The sequence below is a fragment of the Copadichromis virginalis genome, linkage group LG12 (genome assembly GCF_057382275.1).
Source record: "Copadichromis virginalis isolate Kocher_CV1m ecotype Utaka linkage group LG12, C_Virginalis_male_GT1.1, whole genome shotgun sequence".
Taxonomy (NCBI): Eukaryota; Metazoa; Chordata; class Actinopteri; order Cichliformes; family Cichlidae; genus Copadichromis; species Copadichromis virginalis.
The window spans coordinates 34,579,942-34,600,835 of record NC_140629.1 but is presented as its reverse complement, the minus strand read 5'-3'; the positions used below and the strand labels follow the sequence as shown (position 1 = coordinate 34,600,835).

Genomic DNA, 20,894 nt, shown 5'->3' with positions numbered 1-20,894 from the left:
TCCTTTTCAATCGACTCGCTACATATCTCTTTGTTTGATTTACAGTGTTTGTGTTTTTATGGTCTGGAGCTCCATTCAGCAAAGTTGAGAGTACTCAAATTAGCTTCCCTGGAGGAAAACTGACACCACATCTTCTTAACAGCCCAGGGTGCAATTTGATTCATTAACAATTTAAAAACTGTAACCCTCCCTATGAAGAGCCTTTAATACAGATAGATATCTAATACTATTGTGGTTGCTTTATCAAAATATAACCCGTCCTGTTTGAACAATCACCACATAAATTATGCTATAAAACAAGTGTTTAAACCATGAAGTCACTGATTCATTAAATGAATATTCATGTACAACTGCAAGAGAAATAAGGCAGAGTAAGTCTTCCACAAAAATTTGTGTTTGTAAAATAAAGTATTTTACTTGAAATACACAAGTACATAAGAGAGAATTTACAAAGCAAAATGTTCACAAAAACATAACAAAATATGCATAAATAATATAGAAAAAGGACAAGAAGAGGTGGGGTCATTTCAAAAGTGCCTTCAGATTCCTCAGTTAAGCCAGCTTCACCAGTCTCTCACTGGCCTCCCACAGCTTTTTGGCCACACCTGCATCTTTTGCAAAAGGACGGAGCACTGCAGGTCGGCAGTCGACGAAGTACCCCCCGCTGTGTTTGGCAGCTTCATCTGACACGGCACAGTAGATGACAGTCTGAGCTCCAATCTCACACGGCACAAAAAACATCCACATGATCACCTGCATCAGCATCCGGAACAGGAAAGAGTAGTGGCATGTCCAGCTGCTTTGCACAAAACCTGGAGTAACATAAAAATCCAAGATATGAGGATAATTATTAAATTTTTAGGTCTTTAAATAGTTGAATGACACAAGTTTGTATTTTTGCCTCTGTACATCACTACAATGGATCAAACAGTCAAGATGCGGTGGAAGAGTTTGGTACTGTTAATTTCAGCTGTCATGCTTGGTACCATTTTTTTCCTCATCCAGGTAATTAAATAAAACGAAAAATCATAATCTCCTATACTGCTATTCTCTCTAAATGGTTTCGTGAGCAAAGGTGGATCTGACTGAAAAACCATGGATTATGCTCATGTCAAACGTGATTCATTAATAACACGGCAGACCCAAACGGTTATCCCAAAGGAAACCCTGCTTTATTGCCTTCTCTGACTCTAAAGACACCATAATTTAAAAAAAAAATCAACTGCATGTTTCATTCAGTAAGTTGTGAAACTTGCACTTGAAATCTCAACAGATTGTTCAAGTCATAGATCAAGAAAGGTGAAAAGTTTTTTCTCAAAGACTAAGCACTTCTTTTTGCAACCAGGAGTCGCCCCCTGCTGGCTATGAGAAACAATGCAGATTTAACTACATCCAACATTGGTCTCACTTTTCAAAACCAGAAGAGACTTCCCAAATATTGTATAAAAAGGAAGGGGAGAGGGGTTTTTTTGTTTTGTTTTTTTTTACAGTAAAACTGCAAGCTCTGTTAGGAAAATGTACCTCTTGAAGGATAAAGATGGAAGGGTAAAACAAAATCTCTTTATAATTTTTAACCATTCTACCTCAAGGCAAATTATAGAAAGAAGACATAATAAAAACTAATTAAAGAGAACTGTTGATAAAAGATTTTTACCAGGGTGCACAGCATATGAAGTCACTCCTTTCCCGTCAGTGATGCGAGCCAGTTCCTGACTGAAGTAGATATTAGCCAGCTTGCTGCGGCAGTAGGTGAAGAAGGGAAGCAAGTTGTAATTGAGGTCCTGGAAGTCCAATTTCTGGTATTTGTAAGTGGAGCATGTGAGGGTCACCACCCGGCTGGGGGCACACTCCTTCAGGCGAGGAAGAAGCAGGTTGGCTAGAAGGAAGTGCCCCAAGTGGTTGACGCCAAAACACATGCTGAAGCCATCATCCGTCCAGTCAAGGATGCTGGGCATGCCTGCACAAAGAGAAAGAAAGAGATCAAAAAACAATGAGATGGTGAGGCAGGAAACAGGTGACTATAAAATCCTGCTTTTTTTTTTTTGGTTCCATACAGTGTAGCTACAACACAGATGTTTATGACAATGTGTGCTGGGAAGCATCTGTAGTTTTAAAGTAAAACTATCAGTCTACAGTCTCAATAAGCTTCTGCTGTCACTGCAAACTTTTCTATGCAGGATTCTGCACAACATCAGCAGCTTGCTTGTTTTGGATCCGACATGGAAAAACAAACCTAAATAGTGTAAGCTAATCAACTCCAATCAAATGTGATTTATTAAAAGGAAATAGTTCCTATTCTATATATTGCTTTTGATATTGTTTCATAGATCAAGAGACCTAAATGTGGTTGACACACTCACCTGCATTATTGATCAGGATATCAAGCCTCTTCTCTTTCTGGAGAAAGTTCTTACAGAATTCCCTCACTGAGCGCAGGTTGGCCAGATCCAGCTCCATGTGAAGGACGTTCAGACTGTGACTCTTTAACTTGATCTCTCTGACGGCCGTCTCGGCCTTGTCCGGGTCTCTGCAAGCGATGACGACACGGGCGCCTCTCAGTGCCAAGGCAACAGCGGTCTCCTTACCTATACCTGAATTACCACCTAGGAAAAATGATAAGCACTAATATATAAATGTCCTATGTGAAATCTATTACTGTAACCCTGCTTGGAATAATCTAAGTTTTATTGTAATATTATTTAGTATTTTGACTTCTATTAAAAACTTAAACCCCACTAACACTGCATCAACAACAAAGCTTACTAAAGGTGTGTGCTGCCCCACACATTTACCTGTTATAAGAACTGTTTTACCATCAAGTCTTTTCAGGTCGGTGAAATATCTCCTCTTTTTCATCCATTTCAGAATGAAGAAAAAAACTAAAGATGCGAGAATTGTGTAGAAAACATACATTTCCCAGCGAGCAGTCTCACCGACACTGACGTCTTTAATACAACCAGCTGATGATGCTGCTAGCTGGTTAGCTTGTTAGCTAGATGACTGAGCGCAAAGTCGCATTTCCCCCCGTTATTCCGACATTTGGGTTCGTTGTCGCGGTAAACGTAGGAGACAGTAGATGAAGCAGGGCGAATTTCAGACACAAATATAGCTTAATTCAATACAACAATCCAATGCTGCCCATTTCGAGTCATTTGCAGGAAGATGCGAGGTGTGCGCATGCGCGAACCGCTCGCCCTAAAATCTCGCGAGTTTATGCGTGGATAAACCCATATGTTAGTGGAGTGAACCAGGCACGAGTTAACGGTTAAAGTTGTAACTTTAAATAGCTGAAAATGAAATTAAATACGTGACAGTGCGAGTTTTGGAAAGAATATATACATTTTGTTGGTTTCCTGTAGGAAAAATAAATAAAAACGTCAGACCTTAGCGTCTGTTAATCAGTACCTCGTGATTTAGAACTGTTACTAAAGTCGAATACTTAATTTTGTTTGCTACCTCAAATGACCTTTGGCAGACTTTCAGCCAAAGATGGTGTAACACAGGCAGGAGCGTGAACGTTATTTTGTTGTCCAAGCTAAAGATGAGGGGAAACTTTAAGATATTTTGTCTCAGTGGGCTTCTTATTGTTTTCTCATATAACACAGCTGGTAAGTCATTTTCAAAGTTTTTCATTAGACAGATAATCAGAAATTATGCGCACCCTGTAATGGAATGCGGCTGTGCTGTTGTAATATAAAGTCGATATATATTTTGAGGTATGAAGTGCAAATATTTTTTGTTACTATTCATTAGGTCAAACGTGCAGGGGACGCTGTGGAGATGTACTGGAGAAGTGCTCCTGCCATGATACCTGTATGTCTTTGATGAGCTGCTGTGCAGACTACAATCAGTCCTGTTTCCAGGTGATCCCTTATTCCAGCTCCATGCTGGGCGGAAAAGCGCTCAGGATCCTCGGATTGGACCTTCATCCCCATGGGCAGCTTCTCTGCAGGTGTGTTTTTGTAGTATAAGAGTGTAATTTTAAGGTCAGAGATATTTTACTAGGATTTAGATGGCATTGTGGGTAATTAGCCAGATCTCAGCAAACTGATGGGAAATGTGTGGCGGAAAGTGCTTTACCTGTGCTGAAAGATGGTCTAAGATGTTAACATAGCTTACTAAACTGTGAAGGTGAATGGTTTGGCGTTTATGTTTATACACTAAGCATGAACGGAAGCTAAGGTTTGTAGTCAGATTTCACTAGTCTCTCTATATTTGTGTTTTCCATTTGAATCACACAGTTCTTGTTACTAATAAATTGTGTTCTTTTTTTTTCAGGTTTAAAGGTGAAATTTTACGTGATGGATTTATTGATGCTGAGGGCCGTGCATACTGTATTTCTCCTCTATTGTATGAGACAGGTTGGATACCATTTGATGTCTCAACAGATGGTATTAAGTTTGACAGATCTGCACAGTATTTCTCAGGTAAGCTGCTGAAATATAAAGCTGTTTATTAGGGGTGCAACGATACACAAAATTCACGGTTCGGTTCGGTTCGATACTTTGGTGTCACGGTTCGATATTTTTTCGATACAAAAAAATGTTCATGCCTTTTTAATTTGTCATTTATTAAAATTATAAATATATATTTTAACTCAAAAGTACAGTTTTTAAATTTAATGTTGCTGAAACAAAAGTAATTAAAAAAATAAATATATCTCAGGGCTCTCAAAATTTCAAAATCCCTGGTAGCCCTTCGGGCAGGGACTCTTCAGTTTTTGGTAGCCCAAAATAAATGTAAGTAGCCCGAATAAAAAAGAGAGCAATTTTTTGATTGATGTTTTGTTTCCTTTACAATATTATATATTAAAGTATAATATTGTAAAGGAAACAAAACATTAATCAAAAAATGTTGAAAAACAAATTACAACATTGTACAAAAATTACAATCATCAACTCAAATACTTGGTTCTAATTGAACAGAAATTTCTATGAACTTGTAAGAACTGTGTAGGACATGAATCAGTCTGTGTCAGATCCTGAATTTGAAATTTCCACTGAAGTCACGGGTAAGAGACAAGTGGAACCAAGATCTAGGCCATTTGCTTTTTGAAGTTTGCAAAGACTGCTAAATTTTGCCAGTGGTAGTTCACTCTTTGCAACATAGTACGCTGTTCTAAACTGATTTTTCAGGTTTATTTTTAGTATGTTATTTGCAATTGGTGTTTGTTCTGGGAAAGATATTGCAGACTGAGCAATAATGCATTTCTTGCATTTCTCATGGGTTCTAATGGGGGCCTTTCTTAAAATGACTGGTCCCAGTAACAAAGGCGCTTGTCGACTCAGAAATCGAGAGAAAACCAACAACACACCCGGCAGAACATTATGTTATTTACACGGGTGCACATAAGTGGTCCGCATGTGCGCATTCGCTGTCAAAATAAAAGACGCGCACCAGATAAGAAGTTGCAACGCGCGTTTGCGTCCATATAAAAAGCACTGTTTTTGTCCGCTGCTAGAGTGGGATTTTCACGGCACATTCCACACCACATCTCTGTGCGTTCATCATTTGTTTGAAGCCAGCTCACCTCCTGCAACCACTTTTCCGAGAATACGTGCTTCTTTTGTGGTTCGGACTCCTTCTGACATTGTTTGGAGGTGGAGGAACACCAAATTAATTGCTTAAAGGAGCTTGCTTCTTCGACATCTTTAAGAGTTCTAAACTTAAAGAGTCTGTCCTCCTCCAGAAAATCTTATGTATGCAAACACGCGTTGCAACTTCATATCTTGTGCGCGTCTTTTTTTTTTTTTTTTTTTGACAGCGAATGCGCACCTGCGGACCACTTATGTGCAGCCCCGGTTATATAGCTCATCATATCGCAGCCACAGAAATTATTTTGTCCATGAAACCATAAAGCTGCACTTTCTTTTTGCCTTATAGTCTGATTTGTCATAACTTTTCCGTTTTGTGGTAAGTTTTTCTTTGGCTGTCACTTCTTCACCCTGACCTGTCTTATTTGGCTCAGCAGAACTAAAATATATGTCCTGCTGCTTTTACACACACACACATAACGCTCAGCGATTCTCTGCGCAATCAACCTCTCATATGTTTAAGCTTGCTGCAGGAGATTTCACTTGTCATGTTTGCATAGTAAGCTAACGATTGATAAGACGATGTCAGAGGAATTGGTGCGCAAATTATCATCACTCACCAATCAGTACTGTCGCTCTCTATACACAGTTAGCGCGATTGCAAAGTGAAAGCAAAAAACAAGCGCAAATTCAAACGCGATTTCAATATGTCACATATTGACAATGGCTCGCCGATGCCAATGACATAATTACCCAGCTACATTTCCGAAAGAATGCAAAATCATTGGCATATATTTTTCCTTCCTACAATAGCCCGACGGGCAGGGCAGAGATAGATTTTGGTAGCCCGACTGGAAAAATCGCTAGCTCCGGGATGTCGGGCTAGCGATTTTGCAAGCCCTGTATCTGATTCAGGAATCACTCATCTTTGGAAAAGAGAGTTTATTACAGAGAAATGGCTCTTTCCAAAATAAAAGCAATACTATATGCTTCTCCTGGGCTATATTCTCAGCAGCATAATGTAGTGGGTCAGGGCTGTTCGGGGTTCTGTTTGTACAGTTATGTTTTCTTTATGTTGCCATAGTGACGGGTGACCCCTCTCGCTGCGACGGTGTGTCCTTCCGGGGTCAGAGGGCGCCCTGTGTGTTGTTGTTGTTGTTGTTGCTGTGCGGTTGCCGCGCTGAACAATTAGCTAGCGGCAGTGTTCTTCTGTAGATGTCAATAAACAGCTGTGCTCACTGGCTAGCTCACGGGAAGCAAGACCAACCTTGTTTGAGAATCATGTGCTAACGGCTGTCTAAATGACTCGGGTAAAGTTTGTAGCATGCATGCTTGTTGTTTTTGTCTGCTTCCACTTCTCCTAGCACTAGGATGATGTCGGCGTAAATGTGCAGTCATATTCGTTGTGTTCCCACTAGTGCTGTCAGCGTTAATGTCGTTGAAATGAAGTTAACGCCACAACACGGCAAATCTCCGTTAATGAGCTATCCCTGATCGCCCAGTGTGTGGGGCTAGACGGCCAACACGTTAACGAGCTAACTGCGCTAACACACTAGTTCCCACCCATGTAATTGAGCATTGCGTGGCACATCCAACATACTGTTTTACTTTAGTCCATGACACGCTTACCTTCAGGGTCATGTATCTGATTCAGGAATCACTCATCTTTGGAAAAGAGAGTTTATTACAGAGAAATGGCTCTTTCCAAAATAAAAGCAATACGCTTGTCCTGGGCTATATTCTCAGCAGCATAATGTAGAGGGTCAGGGCTGTTCGAGGTTCTGTTTGTACAGTTATGTTTTGTTTATGTTGCCATAGTGATGGGTGACCCCTGCGACGGTGTGTCCTTCCGGGGTCAGAGGGCGCCCTGTGTGTTGTTGTTGTTGCTGTGCGGTTGCCGCGCTGAGCAGTTAGCTAGCGGCAGTGTTCTTCTGCAGATGTCAATAAACGGCTGTGCTCCCTGGCTTGCTCACGGGAAGCAAGACTGCCTTCAAAAAGGGACTCATAATGATTGTTTTTCATGCTTTGATTTGGCATGATTTGCCACAACATGGCAAATCATGTGCTAACGGCTGTCTAAATGACTCAGGTAAAGTTTGTAGCATGCATGCTTGTTGTTTTTGTCTGCTTCCACTTCTCCTAGCACTAGGATGATGTCGGCCTAAATGTGCAGTCATATTCGTTGTGTTCCCACTAGTGCTGTCAGCGTTAATGTCATTGAAATGAAGTTAACGCCACAACACGGCAAATCTCCGTTAATGAGCTATCCCTGATCGCCCAGTGTGTGGGGCTAGACGGCCAACACGTTAACGAGCTAACTGCGCTAACACACTAGTTCCCACCCATGTAATTGAGCATTGCGTGGCACATCCAACATACTGTTTTACTTTAGTCCATGACACGCTTACCTTCAGGGTCATGTATCTGATTCAGGAATCACTCATCTTTGGAAAAGAGAGTTTATTACAGAGAAATGGCTCTTTCCAAAATAAAAGCAATACTATATGCTTCTCCTGGGCTATATTGTCAGCAGCATAATGTAGCGGGTCAGGGCTGTTCAGGGTTCTGTTTGTACAGTTATGTTTTGTTTATGTTGCCATAGTGACGGGTGACCCCTCTCGGGTTTGTCCTTCCGGGGTCAGAGGGCGCCCTGTGTGTTGTTGTTGTTGCTGCTGTGCGGTTGCCGCACTGAACAGTTAGCTAGCGGCAGTGTTCTTCTGTAGATGTCAATAAACGGCTGTGCTCCCTGGCTAGCTCACGGGAAGCAAGACTGCCTTCAAAAAGGGACTCATAATGATTGTTTTTCATGCTTTGATTTGGCATGATTTGCCACAACATGGCAAATCATGTGCTAACGGCTGTCTAAATGACTCGGGTAAAGTTTGTAGCATGCATGCTTGTTGTTTTTGTCTGCTTCCACTTCTCCTAGCACTAGGATGATGTCGGCATAAATGTGCAGTCATATTTGTTGTGTTCCCACTAGTGCTGTCAGCGTTAATGTCGTTGAAATGAAGTTAACGCCACAACACGGCAAATCTCCGTTAATGAGCTATCCCTGATCACCCAGTGCATGGGGCTAGACGGCCAACACGTTAACGAGCTAACTGCGCTAACACACTAGTTCCCACCCATGTAATTGAGCATTGCGTGGCACATCCAACATACTGTTTTACTTTAGTCCATGACACGCTTACCTTCAGGGTCATGTATCTGATTCAGGAATCACTCATCTTTGGAAAAGAGAGTTTATTACAGAGAAATGGCTCTTTCCAAAATAAAAGCAATACTATACGCTTCTCCTGGGCTATATTCTCAGCAGCATAATGTAGCGGGTCAGGGCTGTTCGAGGTTCTGTTTGTACAGTTATGTTTTGTTTATGTTGCCATAGTGACGGGTGACCCCTCTCGCTGCGACGGTGTGTCCTTCCGGGGTCAGAGGGCGCCCTGTGTGTTGTTGTTGTTGCTGTGCGGTTGCCGCGCTGAGCAGTTAGCTAGCGGCAGTGTTCTTCTGCAGATGTCAATAAACGGCTGTGCTCCCTGGCTAGCTCACAGGATGCAAGACCAAACGACACCTCCGTCTCCTCCTTGTTTGAGAATCATGTGCTAACGGCTGTCTAAATGACTCGGGTAAAGTTTGTAGCATGCATGCTTGTTGTTTTTGTCTGCTTCCACTTGTCTTTGCACTAGGATGATGTCGGCATAAATGTGCAGTCATATTCATTGTGTTCCCACTAGTGCTGTCAGCGTTAATGTCGTTGAAATGATGTTAACGCCACAACACGGCAAATCTCCGTTAATGAGCTATCCCTGATCGCCCAGTGTGTGGGGCTAGACGGCCAACACGTTAACGAGCTAACTGCGCTAACACACTAGTTCCCACCCATGTAATTGAGCATTGCGTGGCACATCCAAGATACTGTTTTACTTTAGTCTATGACACACTTACCTTCAGGGTCATGTATCTGATTCAGGAATCACTCATCTTTGGAAAAGAGAGTTTATTACAGAGAAATGGCTCTTTCCAAAATAAAAGCAATACTATACGCTTCTCCTGGGCTATATTCTCAGCAGCATAATGTAGCGGGTCAGGGCTGTTCAGGGTTCTGTTTGTACAGTTATGTTTTGTTTATGTTGCCATAGTGACGGGTGACTCCTCTCGCTACATCACATGAAAACCAAAATAATTCCAAACGCCAGATCTGAATGAGGGTGGGGGAGGTTCAATTTGCCATGTTGCAAGGAGAGCTTAACTTCTGTCTCGCTAGTTTGCCCTGCGCTCTTCCTTCTGACAATGCTGTCTGTGTTGAACGCTCAGTGGATCTGCGCTTGACAGTGCAGCCTAGGCGGAGTAGTCGAACGCAGATTCACTGAGCGCTCAACACAGACAGCATCGTCAGAAGGAAAGTTGATAAAATAAATTACAAATTTTGTATTGTTCGATACATATGCGTACCGAACCGAAAGCACTGTATCGAACGGTGCAATATCGATACGAGTATCGTTGCACCCCTACTGTTTATGTCCTGTCTCTAAACTGATCGATATCTAAACCTTTTGGGGTATTAACTGTCTATTAGGTTGATTTAGAAACTATAGAAAATATTTTAAGTGCTATTTAAAGAAGACTTCATTGCAGATACAGTATTTTAATTCCCACTTCCCCAACTAGATATTGGCCAGTGTGAAAAAATTAAATAATATAGACCCATTTTGCAATTATTCATGCTGCTTCCAATACATTATTAAAACTGTTGCTACAACTTGTGAATTACAATTAAATTTGTTGTGTTTAACTATCAGTCCATCCAAGTAAAGCAGATCCTGCTTATAAAGTTACCCTGGGGAATGCAACGCAGTGGCAATACTACGGCACGCCGAATGTGGCAGGACGACTTGAGTTCACTTGGAATAGTTCTTTGATCAGTGCAGAGAAGGTCAACATAGAGCTGTGGGGTTACAGAGAGTTTAAAGCAAAAGAAGAGACAAATGCATCAGCCCTTTTAGAGGCAGAGCTGCGGTATCTGTATTCTCTTGGAAGAAATCTGACCAACACTGGTGCCTTCAGCTTCATCCCTGAGCCCAAAGAGGACTACTCTGACTGGGAGTTGGGCAATATCCGCATTACTGCGAGTTCTAACGTGGAAGGAGCAAGGTATCTATAATACATATCAGGCATTGGACATGTCATATTTAAACATTATTTTGTCCCATATTTGTAAAATCTTGCTATAATGCTAACAATTTTGCATCCTTTTCATAGTTGTTAAAATTCTAGGAATAAGGTGAAAAAATGTGAACTGAAACTATTATGCTAATTTCAATTTCTGTATTGTTATTCTTGCATGACTCCCAGGTCAAAATAACCTTTGTTGTTATACTGGCCATCATTTGCCATGACAGCTCCTCAGTCTTTAAGGCCATCTTAAGGCTTTCTTCTGATTGGCAGCCCCTCACAGGCAAAAGATTTGAGCAGCAAGTGGAAGTGGCTTCTGTACTTACAACCAAAGCTCTGTGACTGAAATGGAGAAAAACATTGTCTGAAACAAAGAGGCTTAGCCTTTTTTTTGCTCAAACTTACGCTGACCTCAGTGTTCAAAACTGTGGCCATATTTATTATTAGCATCCACCACTGGAACAGTGTATTTATGAACATGGATGACAATAAGAGGTTCATCTTAAACGTATAGTTTTATATCTGTCAGATATCAGAAAGAGGTTATTTGGATTTAATCTGATCATAAAATGTGCCTGGCTTTAAAAACTTAGATTTAAGGTGACTGTCTTTGTAATAACCAAAGTTTTTATTTAAGGTTTGACATTTGGATTGATTGTAAACCTTGTCTACAACCCTTCATCATTGCAAATGTCTGCTAGCATCTGAAACGCGAGGATCTACTACTGTTTTCTGTTTTTATTTGTACCAAAATCACAGTTTTGTTTATAACACAGAGATGTACAAGGCCTCTGGAGTGGAGGCCACGTGTTGGCCTGGCACCTGGAGCAGGCTTTCAGAGAAAACTCTGCAGCCTGGGCACACAATAAGTGTCTGAAATGGGATGTGCTGGAGGAAAACCTGCCAAACTTCCTGAATGAACTCATCGACTGTCCTTGCACACTGGCTCAGGCCCGAGCAGATACAGGCAGGTTTCATGTGAGTACATGTACCTCAGCGAATCCTCAAATAATATCTGTACAGATTGTATGTCACATGGTCAGATACAGTAGAGCATAAGACTCCTGTACTGGATTGCCTTTCTTCAGTTGTTCTAGGCTGAAGTCTACATACCCTTACCCTTAGTAAAAGTATATTTACATCATGTCCTTAGGGATTAATAAAGGATTGTGATTCTGATTTACAGCTTAAAAAATCCCAACTAAGAACCTTTACTGTTCTGAACTGTTTTTAAAAGGAAGCTGTTCTTTAGTATTCTCAGGGTTACGGTTAGTAAGGCTAATAAGGGTGGAAATTAAAAAGATAGCATGGATTTTGTTCTCCTCTGTCTTTTTGAAAATATTTCTAATCTTGTTCTGTTAAATTGTCAGTCTGGCTGATTTGTGCCTCTGTAGTGGACTGCGAGGGTAACATTGTCAAGGCCTGTTAAAGATTTACACCGGTCATTGTTATTTATTTTCCATCCATTTTGGTGTTTCAGACTGATTATAGTTGTGACATTGAGAGGGGGAGTGTGTGCACTTACCACCCAGGTTGTGTCCACTGTGTCCGAGCAATTCATGCCAGGTAGGCGTGGCATAATCAATAAAAAATCAAGTTTTTAGAAATGTAAAATTGAAATACACTTTTCCTTTTTATTGTGATTTTTGTTTTATTATTTATAGTCCTATCCATGGATCAGGGCAGCAGTGCTGCTATGACAGCACAGGTTCTCTGGTGCTGACTGGAGACTCAGTTGGTGGAAGCACCCCAGACAGGGCTCACGACTGGGGCTCGCCACCCTACATTAAACCCCCACGGGTGCCAGGGTATTCCCACTGGCTTTATGATGTCATGAGCTTCTATTATTGCTGCCTGTGGTCCCCACACTGCCATATATACTTAAAACGTCGACCTTCAAGTGGGTGTCAAAACTACCGACCATCAAGAGCAGGTGAGACGACTCTTCAGTCAAATCATATGTCTTTATTTAATTCATAGATGGGAATGAAAAGCGGGTATCAAGACCTGATAAAACCGTTTTTATTTGAGTCTTATATCAGAATTATTGACTAGTTAATTTTGTTGTTTAACTTCAGTAAGTAAGTCAGCTATATAAAAATGTGTCTTATACTGCATACTGCAGTAGTAAGTATCTTTTTTTTAAAAAGTCAAACATCCTCATTTATTGCTAAAATAAATAGGCCCACAGTGAGTGTTTGTTAATCTTTATCCAAATACTTCTGTCTTCCTTGAACCTTATAATATATTCTGCAAACGGTCATTAGAGCAGCAGGTTACATAAGATTGGTTTGCAGGTAAAGTAAATGAATGACAGAATATTGCTGAGAGTTAAAATGTGAAAAACAAAAAACTGACTCCATCTCATGAGTTTAAAAACAACATCGCAACCTCTATGTTGATATTAGAAAAGCTCTGCGAGAGATGAGAAATAATTATGTTTGTGGGCATCGCTGCTTTTTTCTCAATGCCTCGCAGGTGTCGTCCTCGGGGATCCACATTTCATAACGTTCGATGGCCTTAGGTACACTTTCAATGGCAAAGGAGAATATTACCTTGTGTCTTCACCAGCAAAAGGCCTGAGTGTTCAGGCCAGAACAGAACAGGTGAAACTTAAGAACGGTGAGTCCACGTTTGAGGTGAATGGCCTGTCTGAATCCACTCTTTGATCCCCATGGTGTGCCTCTGGAATTTGCCCACGCATGCTGACCTTAACATCGCGTGACGCATTCTGTCTTGTTTTGCATGCACTGTTTCTCTTAATGTTTTACACACTGAGAGGAAGCAAACTAAGCCCCTAGTTTAAGAGAATGCACTAGTGCTACAAAATGACAGCCTTGTTTTTTTACTCAGTGCTTCTTAGAGTCAGATGTGTTGAAGAAGAACAGATGTTAGCTTCGCTCGTTAGAATTTTTTCCAAGTCATTATATAAGAGCCATGGGCCAAGTGACTTGGAAAGCCAGATGCCATTAATAGTCCCCTCATTAGATCAATGTAGACAAACATCTGGATTATTTGAAACGGCAGAGACTTAAAGTCAACCTTTATTTCTTTTTTCTTTTTTTTTAAATACATTTATATTATTACTCTGGTTACAAATAAGAGTTAGTAAGAGCCAAAATCTAAGGCCCTCCTGAAACGCACCATGTTTTTTTTTTCTACTCTTGGCCCTGTCTGATGTCATTAAGAGGGACTGTCCCAAATAGGGTTCTAATATCTTAAGCACAGAGTTCTGACTGTGACCACAGGAGCAGAAAAAATTGCTTGTTTCTGGCAGAGGATGAAACGAGTGTTTGTACCGAGACCCAGCATAAGATAAACAAGGAGCTGTAAATTATGTTAATTGAATGATAGGTCCCCTTTTATGTTGACTTCAGAGTACATAATGCATATTTAAAATGTAATTATGTCCAAAAACAAGGTACTTTGGCCAAAGCCACACGGCTGTCGTCAGTGGCTATGAAACAGGATGCATCAGATGTCATTGAGGTGCGTGTAGCAGGGGCCCATCTTCAGGTGCTGAGGAACCAAAACATCCTACCATTCACTGAACAGAGATGGATGGACCTACATGGTGAGGTGCTTTAGATTCTCCTGACTTGGTTAAAGCTCCGATAAAAATCGTTACACTTTTATTACCCAAAGTTACATCAAAAGAAGGATCTTAATTATTAACAAAGTAACTTTAATAAAATAAAAACTCTGATTTTGGAGGTGATCTTTTGTGATTTCCTGTCATTACTGTGCATTCCTCCAACAGTTTATTCACTGCTTTTTGTTCTCATACTTTTCTCATGTTTTCTTGCTTACATTTTAAGGTTTGCCTGTTATGTGATGCAAAGCCTGCAGACAGTTATTGTTTAGGATGATAAAACACAAGTTTTTTATAATTTAAACCATGCCTTGTGTTGCTTTAACTATAGTGGCATCACTATAGTCACAAAATGTGACTTATACATATTTTAGTTGCTCAGTTTTTTGTTTTATTGTTACATTTATTAAACTGGAACCGTTTGTTATAAACTCATGGATGAATCTATGTTTTCTAGGAGTGTATGTGTTCAGCCCCAGTCCTGGGAATGTGACTGTAATCTTTTCCTCCGGTGTTGGCGTGGAGGTTTGTCTGTATGAAGGAACCATGGCTGTGACCATGCTGCTTCCAGGAGAGTTTTACAACCACACCCAGGGTCTCCTTGGCTCAATGAACTCTGACCCATCAGATGATCTGACCATCCAACTCGGAGAAGTCATCTCCTCAGCTGATGCCACGTTGGAAGAAATCTTTACCTTTGGAGCCAGCTGTAAGTAAGAGAGCCTGTTGTTTGTGAAACAGCAGAAAATCAATCACATTGAGCAAACGCTGACAACCAGTTATCAATCGAAAACACTAAATGTGCTTATGAATCATTTTGTTTTTGCGAGCTCTTTTCTGTGTTTACAAAGGCAAAAGGAATATAAAGATTTGCTAATAATCCCCACATCAAATCGGTTTTTTCAGCGTTTTAATAAAAGGACTACATATTTGGCTCAATTTATGATAAATGTTTTGAGAGTGCACAGAAGGAGAATATGCAAGTTTTAAGTTAGCCTTAATAGATTTTAGAGAGTGAGCAAGTAAAAGCACATAAATTGGTGCTTTTCAATTGTTACAGATCCTTAAAAACTAGTGAACAGCTGACATACAATTAACCGTTTAACTGATTTCATGTGCTGTTTTAACTGAAACAGACACTCAAAACAAAACGACAGCATGTATTTGACTCTGCTCTGGGTTTTTTTCTTGCTTACATATTGTGTACTTCTAATTCTTTACTTTTCATACCACATTCTAGAAAATAATCAGTTTCATCCAAGGTTTAAAAATAGTTGTTTTTTTATTCAGAGATATGTCCCCTATATGTAACAGACCTTTAGTTTCACCATTTATAAGCCGTTTTGTTAAGTCCAAACCTAAATGACAGTGTGTAGTAATTTCACAAATATACTTGTATGGTTTTTGTTTTTTAACCAATGAAAATATTGTGTGTTTCTGCCCATAGGGAACATTTCAAAGAATTCCTCCCTTTTCACATATGATTCAGAGCACCTTTTGGATATGTATAATATCCCACCGAGCCATGACCCCACTTTTGTTCCAGCTTTTTCTCTACCCGAGAGCCTTGATGACCCTTTGGTGGCAGACATGTTGACGATGTGTTATGGAGAAGGTTCACAGTTTTGTAAATATGATACCCTGACGACTCGGGACCTCACAGTGGGAAATGCCACACTCAAGGCCTACCAGAAACACCAAGCCCTACTGCACGCCCTGAAACCAGGTACCACAGGAAATAAGAGGAAGCCTATTCATATGTAGTTTGTGATTACATGTTTATTCTTACTGTTTCATTTTAAATAAAACTGAGTATCTGAACAACACTGAACACCAGTGTTGTTACGTAGAAAGGATTATACATCACATTATGCCATAAGAAAACCTAATAAGAGAAAATATTAGTTTTGGAAATTGTTTTATAGTTATACGTCTGAAAATAACCCTTTTTAACCTTTTCTTTAATACTTGGCAGAGCACAATGAAATAATAGTTTAGTGTGTTATTCTTCCTTAGTGGTGTCTTGTGGCTGGCTTCCCACACCAAGGAATGGGTGGAAGAACGGGACTGATTACCTGGAGGGGAGCACTCTAAGCTTCGCCTGCAACAAAGGCTACATAATGTATGGATCTGCAGCGCGCACCTGTCTGGGTGATGGGACCTGGACAGGAGATCAGCCCTTCTGTATTACAGGTACGCTCTAAAAGTAAAGCCATAATAAACAAGAAGCTCTCTGAGAACGCAAATCTCTGCCGAGGCAGGACACTCTGTGGGCAGTATTCACCTTTAGTCGAATTGAAATTGTATAAATTTCTTGTTTTTATACACACTTTAAGAAGTTTATAATTTAAAATAAATCTAATTTTGTTGGATTTTTGACCCCACTCTACACCCCTGCAAAATTTGATCAGATATCATGCAAAACTTTTTGAGCTATCATGTTTACAAACAGATTAATGACATGCGCGCACACACACACACACACACACACACACACACAAAATACAGTATATCTTTCTTGGCGGAGGTAATGAATAGCTTTCTGTGTTTGGTAAAATGAGTTCAGCGGATATGAATGTGAGAAAAGCAGCAATAATATGATCCAGTACTATATAACTATTGCAGACATTATTAATGAAAATCTCTCTTCCAAATGATTCATGAGCTGTCTTTTTAAGACAAACAAGTGTGTTGATGATCTGAACAGAATCACGTGCATTTGATCAATTTTTTTTATGTCTTTAAAGATGGGAGATGGTGGATATTTCAAAACAGTTCCCATTGGCAACAGAGTTCAGTGCCACATGTCTGAAAAACATTTAGAAAAAAAAGAAGTCTCACTTTCTTTGTGATAGATTCCATATCTCAAACTCTTTGTAACTCCCTGCCGGCTGAGTCTTGTAGCATGATGTATACTGTCATTGGCACTGAAGTATAATATAATTTAGACTGGAGGGAAAAATGTGAACGCTGTAATTTCTCTGTCAGTTTAAACTTACACGTTTTGTGCTCCACAATTGGTAGCAGCTTCCTCTTGAAATTGAGATGACTGGTGAATCTCTTTCTTGTCATGCAGTCTTTTGGACAGCAAAGATTACATAGACTTGGCTTGCGGTTGCTCATGCAGACCTTCAGTAACAAAGCTACAAACGTCTGAACTTGAACGGGCTCGGCTTTGTGTCTGTGAATTAGAACCACCTGGAACCATCTAATGCTTTCATTCATCACCTCATCTAAGAACTCAAAATGAGTATTGTAGTTTTAAGCTGATGCCATCAGATGGCAGTATTTCCAATTGAATACTCTTAGTGTGGTCAGTACCAGTTCTCCCAGTATGTCAAGATTCGTACAGCATCAGAATTCATTTTGCAGCCTGAAAACCAGAATGTTTTTTTTCTGGTAACTTTAACAGAGTTTTTATTTTCTATGCTCTGAAAAAAGCCTCACACATATGCACAGCCAAGCTGCTTCCAATTAAAATCATTTTAATAACCTTTTTTTTCTTTTTGTTTTGCCTTTTTTGGCTCTACAGACGTGACAAATGTGTGAGCAACAGTTTATCTCACAATGTTATATTCACGCAGTACGCCCTGTTTGTTTGCATACTGCTTGTAATGCATGTACTTTCTGTAGTATGTGTTCAGTATATTCTTTGTAACATCAGTCGCAGAGTTTATGGAAGTAAAAAGAAAGTGAGCTGGAACGCAGGCCCAGTATAATGTGTTTGTGACAGAGCGGGTTAATGCCTCGTTTTGTGGAAATAAATGGTTGATTTTAAGAAAACAACTGGTAATGACATAGTAATTATTTGTATTGCAGTTAAATTAAGATTTGATGAAATGGTGCATCTGAGAAGTGATGAAGCAGAGAATCGAAAGCGCTTAACTTCTGATCCACCTCTGCTTTCGTCCTTTCGTGGCCTCACTCCTGCCCTCCATCCTTTCCTCGTTATAACCACAAACACAGACTTCCTCTTGATAGTGATCGGGGATAAATGAGCTTCACTGAAAAGATTTGGAGTCCCTTGTAACAAACAGCTTGGTACAGCTGGATACAATTGATCCAAACTCAATTATTAGCATATTGGTTTCATAACGTGGTTATCTAGAGCAGAACTGTTTAGAAATGTTTGTTATTAAGCCTGGTGATATCTCTTTGTTTTTCTCTACATCTGTTATTTTGCTTTCTTTTCACAGCGATCTCCTTTCTGACTTTTTTGCTAAGGTTTCATCTTAATTATTATTACATTATCCATAATTGGAAAATACCATGCATATCCCTTTTCTGACTACTTGAACTTGTGCGACTGTGATGGATGACTCTCCTTCGGTGTGTCAAAAACTCAATTTGAATTTTATTTGGGAGAAGAAGAAGAACTTTTGGGCCTTCAATTGTCACAATTAGGATTGGTGGTGAGCAAAGATTGTGGGCGAAGAGCACAGTAGTGCTACTGACCCATGGGGAGCGAAGTCATGCTGCGAAAGCTTGCAAATGTTGGAAAAAATGACAAGAATTCTCCCGGTCAGGCTCCTGACCTGATGAGCTGCCTGTGGCCTTAGACACTGTGAACTTTTCCACTGCTGAAAAACTGCTGGGTCATTGCAGTAGAGCGGTGATGTTCATCAACACTAATGTCAAGTTAGTTTGAAACAGGCTTTATACTTTGTTGAAGTTTTGGACACATTCCTGCTATACTTCTCATCTCTTTATGGGCGCAGAGTGCTCATAAAGGCCACGTGGTTTTATTTGTTTTTATGGTGCAAGATGTGGAAATTGTTGATTGTAGCTTGTGCTGTCTCTCTGACAGATAGGTGCACAAATAAACAGTCATATTCTGTGAGGTAGTGCTTTAATGTGACCGTTCTACACGGGCGTACACACATACACACACAAAGGTGGGCCTTTTTAGCCTTGTGGAAAATTATTATATTTGCTGTGGCACTCTCGTTACACAAATCAGAGCTAACAACTGCAAACATGACCTGAGGTTCGGAATGGCAGGTGTTGCATGAGCTGTTACCTCCGCCATTCGAATGTGACCTCTAACCAAGTAAACATACTAAATACAGACAGAGCTGGAGACGCCCTGGTGGATCTCGCCTCCTCCCCTTAAATGAATCACTGCAGCACGATGTGCAGGCTGAACAGTTGCAGAATTGGAGTCACAGCTGAGATGAAAAGGCTGTGCCGCTGAACAACAAATGTGACCACATCCAGTTTGACTTCTTCTCTGAGTCACTTTAATGAGTTGCTGCTGAAATGTTGCCTGCTATCAGCAGAGGTGACAGTAAGTCCTTTCCATCAAAAGTGGATCTCTGTATGAATTTTCCCATCACTAAAATCCCCAGCTATTTGAGATGGATGCTGTACTTGTCGGCGTGCTTTTTTAGCCATTTTAGAGTTTAGGTAGTGGTGGTGCAGTGTGTTGTGAGGATAATGTTAATATCTTCTGCTAGAAAGATGGGAGTGTTGGAGAAGTGAAGGTGGAGTTTGGACTGAAAGTCCTCTGAGTGCTTTTGATCTCACGACTGACAGGGCTGTGAGAGACTTACAAGGTCCTAGAGCTTACTAGCATTGCTGTGCCTTGTCACGGTCTTCTGAAAAACAATACCCCTGGTTGAGTATCAAATGCATACCAATAACAGGTTTGGCCCACCTTAATGGCCTTATAATATTAATACAGTTTCTTGCGTAGAGGGGAAGAAAGTGATTAAAGGGAAGGTGACAGCTGCCAGAAGGGGATCGAGCAATTTTCATAGGGAGTAGTGACGTGGGTTGCAAGACAAAGCCTCACTCAATTTACTCGCTGTGGTTCTCTCTTAGATTCCCCTGAGATAGTGCAGCTGAGCATTGAGAGAGAGGCAAAAGTGGTTGGTAAATTCAGGTTGCGTAGGAGAATGAGAATTGAAATGCCAACCAGGGACAGCTCGAGACCTTAAAACCAGTCATGTTGCTCACATTTTAGTGTCTTGCTTGTGGCCATTTCTGTCACTGAAAGTCTCTAGTTGATAAATTCCACTTAGCAGGCTTTTTCACCTCTGTTATATTTTAATTTTGAGTTCAAGTTACATTTAATTCAAATTAATTCAACATTCAATTAAAAATGAACACAAGAATGTGAAGTCAGCAGTGTTGAATGTTGAAACATTTGACATGTGTTGTTTCACACTGTGCTGAGCAAGATTAGAAGAATTGCAGCAAGTACTTCATATGACCTTCAAACCGCATTTTTCTAACTGTTAGTATCATACGCAGTAGAAAAGATGGACGTGTACTATTGCATTACCCACTGGTTTGTAAAGTCCTGTTACAAAGCCACAGTTTCATTATTTTCACCTCAGCCATCTTGATATATAGAAACCAGATGTGATGAGTGCGGGGTGGATCTGACTGTGAAACTTCAGTTATTGATTTGTGACTGGCAAGTGACGAGCAGAGATGGGCAGTAACGCATTCCGATTACTTTTTTCAAGTAACGAGTAAAATAAGGGATTACTATTGCAAAAACGGTAATTAGATTACTGTTACTTTCCCGTAAGCACGCTGCGTTACTAAAACCGTGATTTTTTTTTTTTTGCGAGAATGTCTCATGACAG

At 40.3% G+C, this 20,894-nt stretch overlaps 2 protein-coding genes across 4 annotated transcripts in view; one reads left to right on the top strand and one right to left on the bottom strand.

Moving 5' to 3' along the window:
- Positions 1 to 389: 389 nt before the first annotated feature.
- Positions 390 to 3,184, bottom strand: LOC146697474 (retinol dehydrogenase 14). The gene is made up of 4 exons (XM_085476224.1): positions 2,793 to 3,184; positions 2,361 to 2,603; positions 1,655 to 1,957; positions 390 to 812 (listed from the first exon to the last, which is right to left on the bottom strand). The coding sequence occupies exons 1-4, from the start codon at positions 2,911 to 2,913 to the stop codon at positions 553 to 555; spliced, it is 927 nt and encodes a 308-aa protein (XP_085332350.1). The 5' UTR covers positions 2,914 to 3,184; the 3' UTR covers positions 390 to 552.
- Positions 3,185 to 3,481: 297 nt separating this feature from the next.
- susd2 (sushi domain containing 2) overlaps positions 3,482 to 20,894 on the top strand; it is a 31,680-nt gene continuing 14,267 nt past the window's right edge. The window contains exons 1-12 of one of the 3 annotated variants that reach the window (XM_085476218.1): positions 3,482 to 3,608; positions 3,754 to 3,952; positions 4,279 to 4,427; positions 10,334 to 10,685; positions 11,483 to 11,684; positions 12,187 to 12,272; positions 12,371 to 12,639; positions 13,185 to 13,328; positions 14,128 to 14,280; positions 14,756 to 15,007; positions 15,845 to 16,024; positions 16,315 to 16,491. In XM_085476218.1, the coding sequence (XP_085332344.1) occupies positions 3,542 to 3,608; positions 3,754 to 3,952; positions 4,279 to 4,427; positions 10,334 to 10,685; positions 11,483 to 11,684; positions 12,187 to 12,272; positions 12,371 to 12,639; positions 13,185 to 13,328; positions 14,128 to 14,280; positions 14,756 to 15,007; positions 15,845 to 16,024; positions 16,315 to 16,491 (2,230 nt within the window). In that variant the 5' untranslated portion in view covers positions 3,482 to 3,541. Of the gene's footprint in view, positions 3,609 to 3,753; positions 3,953 to 4,278; positions 4,428 to 10,333; positions 10,686 to 11,482; positions 11,685 to 12,186; positions 12,273 to 12,370; positions 12,640 to 13,184; positions 13,329 to 14,127; positions 14,281 to 14,755; positions 15,008 to 15,745; positions 16,025 to 16,314; positions 16,492 to 20,894 lie in introns of all 3 variants that reach the window. The other 2 variants (XM_085476219.1, XM_085476217.1) reach the window with 2 other exon arrangements.

Excerpts from the sequence above, each read along its gene's own strand:
- LOC146697474 (XM_085476224.1), bottom strand. The coding sequence starts at position 2,913 with ATGTATGTTTTCTACACAATTCTCGCATCTTTAGTTTTTTTCTTCATT. Across the intron at positions 1,958-2,360 it reads TATCCTGATCAATAATGCAG|GCATGCCCAGCATCCTTGAC; the intron begins GTGAGTGTGTCA and ends CTCTTTGTGCAG. Across the intron at positions 813-1,654 it reads TTCATATGCTGTGCACCCTG|GTTTTGTGCAAAGCAGCTGG; the intron begins GTAAAAATCTTT and ends ATGTTACTCCAG.